The sequence below is a fragment of the Cibotium barometz genome, chromosome 8, assembly GCF_041138505.1.
Source record: "Cibotium barometz isolate CiBa-2024 chromosome 8, ASM4113850v1, whole genome shotgun sequence".
Taxonomy (NCBI): Eukaryota; Viridiplantae; Streptophyta; class Polypodiopsida; order Cyatheales; family Cibotiaceae; genus Cibotium; species Cibotium barometz.
The window spans coordinates 15,206,549-15,213,303 of NC_141053.1; the positions used below are offsets into that span (position 1 = coordinate 15,206,549).

The window sequence follows — 6,755 nt, forward strand, 5'->3', positions numbered from 1 at the left end:
TGTTGCTGGAGGTGACCAAGATGCAGGCAACGGGAGAGCAAATGCAGTAGTCGACGGGGAGCAGTGGCCGGCGACTGGGATGGAGCAAAGGCAGCCGGCTCAATGGCCGGTGCGGGCGCCGGACAGATCTGGCACCGGAACGGCAACGTCGACGGAGTGTAGTCAGAAAAAAATCATTTTTCTGTCGAGTGCCACGTAAGGCACAAGGGGGGCGGAGCTCCACCCTAAGCCGCCTCACGTGCTTTGAGTGCCGCCAATGGGCGAGGCGGGGCGGTGGGGGAGCCCTCCCCACTAGCTCCACCCCTCCTGGAGGCTAAAACAAGCAGCAGGAGCACAGCCATGCGGAAGACGGACGGCGTGTCACGTGCATCCCGCACTTGGATGCCACGTAGACATATCTGTACACAAGGTGCGGGACCTGGGATGGTGAACTGCTCCCATGTGAGCCCAGTCCGGGACAAGTCAACCAGGGATCCATCTCAGTCGTCCGAGGTCAGGTGTGCACTGTCCTGCACATGAAACAGTGTTAGTCCGCGCTGTAAGTCTCCCTCTGGAATGATGTCAGTGATTCTGTGTATCTACCGGATGCCAGATCACTGTGTAGTTAGTTAGGGTTTGCTTTTAGAACAAGGGGCCAGCCCATAGGGCTACCCCAAGTCTTAGTGTGGGCATGGGGATGGTGTGAAACCACCCCCATGAGGGCCAAGAAGGCCCTGGCTGAACCCACCAGCCATGGAGGGGCTGTAGGACAACCCCAGGGGCAGGCCAGGGGTAGCCAACTGGTTATCCAACCCTAGGAGGGGTGTAGGGTAAGTATGGGGCAGCCCATACAGGCTGCCCAGTCCCCAAAGGCTAGAAAAGGTGCCCAAACTTGGCTTAAAGCATGCGCCTGATGCCCTGCCATCTAGGGAATGATGCGCAGCTTTTTATGTGATTTTTCCAGCATTTAATGCTGATTATCAGTCATGGGACGAATCAGGGTTGGCCGACTAGACTTAAGCTGGCCGACTGCCCTTTGTGGAGTAGCATAAATAGAGGAGCCCACAATACCATTGTTTCATCTCATTTTTCACCAAGAGCTCAAGCATACAAGGGCTGGACAAGCCAAGAAGTTGCCAAGCAAAGGGGTGGAGGACTGCAGGTCAAGGGCAGGGATTTCCTAGCCAAGAAAGGTCAAGGTTTTCTGTATTTTCTTTTCATATTCACATCATTCTAATAAAGCAAATACACCATCCGTGGTGGGGGCTCTACAGATGGTATTTGGGACCCAATATTGTGTCCTCCCCCTCTCTCTCTCTCTCTATTTTCTGCACATCTTCATTCAGTTTGTGCGTTAATTCCGTCGCGAAAAGAGTGCTGATTTCTGAGCATTGAAGTTACCGATCTTCTCCGAAGCTTCCGCATGTTACAGTGGTATCAGAGCCTACTTCAAGTGCAAAGACTCGGCAAAGAAACCATAATCTTTTCTCGCTCGTGTGGTTGGTTTTCAAACGCCGGTGGACTACCCTTTTCGGAGTGACTCCTGTCCCTCAAGGTTTGTCAACTTATCTGGTTTGTGGAAGGGATCCTAATGTGTTTTGAACTTCAATAATATTTTACGAGCCGCTCACAATCTTCCAAGTACATTGCAGCTAATGCTTGTAAATAGACCATCAATACATGGGCACGTATCTTTTGGACAACAAGCAAGAGACTTGCTTGTTGTCCATCAATACATGGGCACGTATCTTTTGGACAAGCAAGAGACTTGCATAAGAAGTGCTGTGTATGATATGATACAGAAATTATTTTATATACCAATGGTAAGTTCAGGTTATTTCCCAGACTTAACAAAAACCAATGTGCGATCTTGACTCCATAAAGCTTCAAATCATGGCATAGACTACGTGATATGATAGACAAATCTTCGTGGATGAACCATCAAACTAAGTTTCTATCACTTCTCCAGAGGTGATGATAGAGAAATTCTTGTAAAGCTCGAGCCAAGAGAGAAGCATGGAAGAACTAATTCTATACGCACATTGTAAACTCAATGTGCTGCATCAAATTTGTTTTGTTATTCCCTATGTTGACACTTGGCTCAGTGCTCACTTACACAATGGCTATGTAACACGAAGGAAACTCAATAGGAGTTTGGATTGCTTGCCCATAAAGCAAGCCTTTATTTCTCTTCAGCATTACCAGCACTTCTTACTCTTTTGCATCAGATAGCATGCTTTTAAAAACAAACTACATGAACGGCATTTGGTATGGCTTTTAACATCCCCCACACCTCAGTTGAGAGTTATACAAACTAAATACTTGATCCTTAAACATTGACCCCATCATTAAATTACCACTTGATGAAACCTAACAAAAGAAGAAAAACTTACTTGTGGCAAACCAAGGACCTTTATGAATACAGACACAATCACTGCCGGAAGCAACCACCAAATCTTGCTTCCACTTAAGACTCGGCAAATGCTTTTAATGACTGTGCATAAATTGGCTGCTGGATGATGAAACCAACCACTCCAAGTGTTGTCAGAATGATTACAGAATAAAGAACCTTGACAATCCAGTACATCATTTGGTTTTCTGAAATTTTGAAAGTTCATTGACTGCACATCACTCGAACTGGCCTTGAGAGGCATCTTGTCAACAATTTCGGGTTCAAGATCATCATCCATAAAAGGAGTAAGCTGCCACAAGAAACAAATCACGATAAGTCAGGTACTCCCTGACTGAAAAGGCAAGGACATAGAAAGCTTTCATCAAGAGGTGGTCTCCAACTGTAAGACAAAGGAACAAAGAATCGGTTTGCTATCTGATGTGGCTTTGCACTAAGTTAACCTTAGAAGCCACTCAATATGCAGAAACTAGAACTTCAAACTACCAGCTCAGTTTTGCAGCATAATTTAAAAACCCTAGGTTTGGTGGGATTAGTTTTCCTCAGATGCCCTTGTGCAAGCCTCATTGAAAGTATGATGGGCTAAATCAGGTGAATGTTTTGCCCTGTTGTTATAAATAGTAATCCATTTCTGGACTGTCGAGACAAAGGCGCCACTTACTTCCAAGTTGTTTTGAAAATCCTTTCGAGTTTCACCCAGGCTAAAATTCGAAAGGTATGAGTGACTGGAAGACACAGCCATGCGATTGAGAGCTCTGATGTGACCAGCTCCTCTATATCCTGCAAGGCAACAATGACAACAATGGCAGCAATCCACTAAGAGAATCTTTCTCCATTACAGAAAAGATGCACTCTAACTGGGATGAGAGGAGTCAGGGGGCAGATCTCTCTTTAAAATACACAAAGAACTCTTGCAATGGATGGGACAATGGAGCAGGATCTATCCAAAAACATAGGGAAAGCAGTAAAGAAGGAAGTACCTGCTGGAATACACTAATAGCTATAGCCACAATGGCGAGGGATGAAAACACAGTATAAATCACTGCTGCCAAGAAAAGCAAGTGATGGCTCTTGCAACATCTAGATCACGTGCAATGATGATAAGGAGGAGGCCTGCTACAACAGAAATGAATATCCCAATATCATCTATTACGAGAAGCAGATGAGTTTGAAGAGAAAAACTAGCCCTAGAGATTTGAAGAATCTCTTTACTGCGCAAAGCAGGTTGACTCCGTCTCTTTACTGTGCAAAGCAGGTTATGTGGGAGAGAAAAAGAGTGATGATGCTTGTGCGACCAAAATTCTCAAAGTCTCCTGCTGTGTAAGGCGGAAGGCAGACTAGCACCACAGAGTTTGAGAGCTCTTCATAGACTTGAAGAGCAAACAAGGTCAAGAGCCTCCGAGCATGGCAATATAGAGAAAGAAATGGAGGTTCGCCATTAGACAAACGGGTGTAAGAGCTTTGTTTTACCTGGTGGCAGCCGTCCGCAGCAGGCCTGTGGACCCAAATAGAAGGCCGGCTTCTTCTTATTCGTGTCGAAGGCGGCAAAGCGATCTCCTCTTGTCTGTCTTCTTGTCCTCTGTAGCAGGATGGGGGTGCGGAGTTCTTCACGAGCTGAGAAGCAAGAGGCGAGAAGCGATGGGAATGCAGGGTGTAAGGGTTTAGCGGAGCTTATCAAATCGAGAAGGCTCAGAAGAACAAGGTCATGACCAAATCGTGAAGAGCGTTCCATGGGTCATGTTCCCCATTTCCTGCAAAGAAAATTTGTACCTCAGACAATTCACCCACATCAACCCCCACCAAACCCAGACATTAGGATCACCCCGTGTTTCTAATAGTATAAAACCATGGGGCCGCCTCTCCATTATCATGTTTCTAGTGTATTTTAGGTCTACATTAATGTAGATTTTCTTTTATATATACTAAGGTTGCCCCTCAATCTTTTCCATTCCCTTTCCACGAAGGTTCCTAGAAGCTACACAAAAAGAAGCAAGACACACGCTCCCATGTACCCACTAGCAAGACCCCCTCCTCACCCAACATGTAGGTTCCAAGAAGCACAAACTCACAAGCTTTGTCTCTCCACAAAGGGTTGAATCCACACCCTTTCGACGCTCAAATTCGCCAACTCAAGTGTTGCACACCTAGTGCTCTAATCTAGTCAACATCATGTCATTGCAAGTGCAACACTCCACTAATTTTGGTCATTTGGAACCTCCCTTCAAGCATATCCCAATATGATCATTGAGGAATCTCCTCAATGCACTATTACGTATCAATAGTATGGTTTGGATTTATAAGTCATTACACAATAAGTCAACAGTATGGTTTGGAGTTATAAGTCATTACACAATAAATGCATAGCTCTCGAAAGACAACAAATTCATAAGTCTTGGCTTGCCTTATTATATAAGTCGAAATAGATCTTTTTTATATGGTAAATTTTAAAGAAATCATCCTTGAAGAATGACTTTCATGGTAAAATTGATGGCATTTAACCTTCAAGAAACTTGGATCTCTCCTCCTATTGAATTAACAAGTGCATTTAGTAAATTTTGATGGAGTTAACTTTGAAGAATATCTTTCTTTCTCAAATTTGATGGAATTATCTTTGAAGGATATCTTTTTTTCTCAATTGGGGTGATTATATGTTTGTGTTTCTAGTCGAACACAAAAATAAATAAATTTCCAGTTATTCAAAACGACATAGCAAAAAATAATATCCAATATAATTATTCAAAATAATAGAGCAAAAAAGATCAATAGTACTTGATGCTCTCACAAGACATGATCCATGCAAAGATGCCTTAATAAACAAACTATGACATAGCCATAACACATTTGTATCTTCTAGAGATAAGTAAGAATCAAAATGTGATCATACTTTTGGTTAAGATTGCTTCTAGCACAAATCATGTAAAATTTCTGCCAACAACTTGTTTAAGTGTCTATAGGTACTAGAAGTTTCACATCCCCACATTAATTTCAAGCTCAACACTGTAAGAAGCCTTTCCTCATTACAAAGACACCCTTCCCTTGCCAATTGTTAATGCTACTCTAGAAGACTTAATATAAAATATTGCACTTGTGTACTAATCAATTTTGTCACTGAAACATGTAAATGCATACACACATTGAGACATGTTACATGAGTTGTTTCTTTTTAACGGAACATAGAAGTCTATACAAAGAAATAATATCCCCATCCCCCTCTCAGCCATAGAGGTTGACCTTTTTGATGGCTATCTTTTTATCAGCTTATCACTTCATATCGAAGGTAACAAAAGTTTCATAGAAGCAAGAAAAGGCATAATAAAGTGAAAGTCTTCCTATATTGGCTTTGAATTTGCACCTCCGTTGACATCACACTTGCATCCTTCTAACCAAAATGAGAACATAGAATTGGACCTCTCTAGAGAGCCTTCATTCTAAGATGGTATTTTTAGATGTATCAATTAATGCTCTATGGTGTAAAATTTTCCCTATTATAGGAAATTACCATTCCATGATTTAGGATCGGATGTGTTGCTTATAAGTATCACACATAAGCTGATTGCTTTGTAAGTATCACACGTAAGCTGATTGCTTGTAAGTATCATATGTGAGTCAATTTCTCCCCCAAGCCAATTGCTCCCAGATTTGTAACACCATCAATCACTTTAACAAATACTCTTATCATTTTTTCCCTTTTCTCGTCGCCTCAAAGTGCATACATGCACGTCGCTGCACACCTTCCATCGTGTCTCCACTTTGATGGTGGTTAAGGGCATCAAGGAGAAAAGCTAGAACTCCTCCTTGAATTAGAGAAGCGTTTCATTCTCTTTATAAGCTTCTTCACATGCAAATGGAAGCTTCAAATTTTAATAATGTATTCCATTTGGTATGATATTGGAAAGAAAGGCTTCACATGTTATAAAAGGCGAATCAAGAGTATATAAATCAAGCCAAAGAGGTTTTAATTGGAGGAGAAAATGAAATTAGAATCTCATCCAATGAAAGAAGAAGATCCAAGTTATGATTTTGTGGATGGCTCATCCTTCTATGGTGGTGATGGGCTTGTCCAACTTTCATCGATTTTGTACTTATAGGAATTTACATTGCAAATTGCTATTAGCACCCAACTTTGTAGTTGGTGGTTATTTTCAACTTTTTAAAGGAACTATTGGTTGCATATGCAGAGATTTTTCCACTTTAAAAAGAGCATATACAAAGCACATTGCCAATTACATTCACAAGGATCTACTACCCATTGCCAAGTGCACATATATAAGTAGTATCTTAATTGTCAAATCACAAGTGCAATTCACCCATATTATGTATTCGTATATTTTTTGGCTTTTATGTAAAATTCAACACTACCACCACA

General features: G+C 42.0%; 1 protein-coding gene across 2 annotated transcripts in view; it reads right to left on the reverse strand.

Moving 5' to 3' along the window:
* The window catches only part of LOC147635950 (vacuolar cation/proton exchanger 3-like), a 41,481-nt gene extending 37,113 nt beyond the window's left edge, over positions 1 to 4,368 (reverse strand). The window contains exons 1-3 of one of the 2 annotated variants that reach the window (XM_086801362.1): positions 3,860 to 4,368; positions 3,051 to 3,169; positions 2,373 to 2,681 (exon numbers count right to left, since the gene is read on the reverse strand). In XM_086801362.1, the coding sequence (XP_086657488.1) occupies positions 2,373 to 2,681; positions 3,051 to 3,169; positions 3,860 to 4,121 (690 nt within the window). In that variant the 5' untranslated portion in view covers positions 4,122 to 4,368. Of the gene's footprint in view, positions 1 to 2,372; positions 2,682 to 3,050; positions 3,170 to 3,369; positions 3,508 to 3,859 lie in introns of those variants that run through there. The other variant, XM_086801363.1, reaches the window with a different exon arrangement.
* Between the last annotated feature and the right edge of the window lie 2,387 nt (positions 4,369 to 6,755).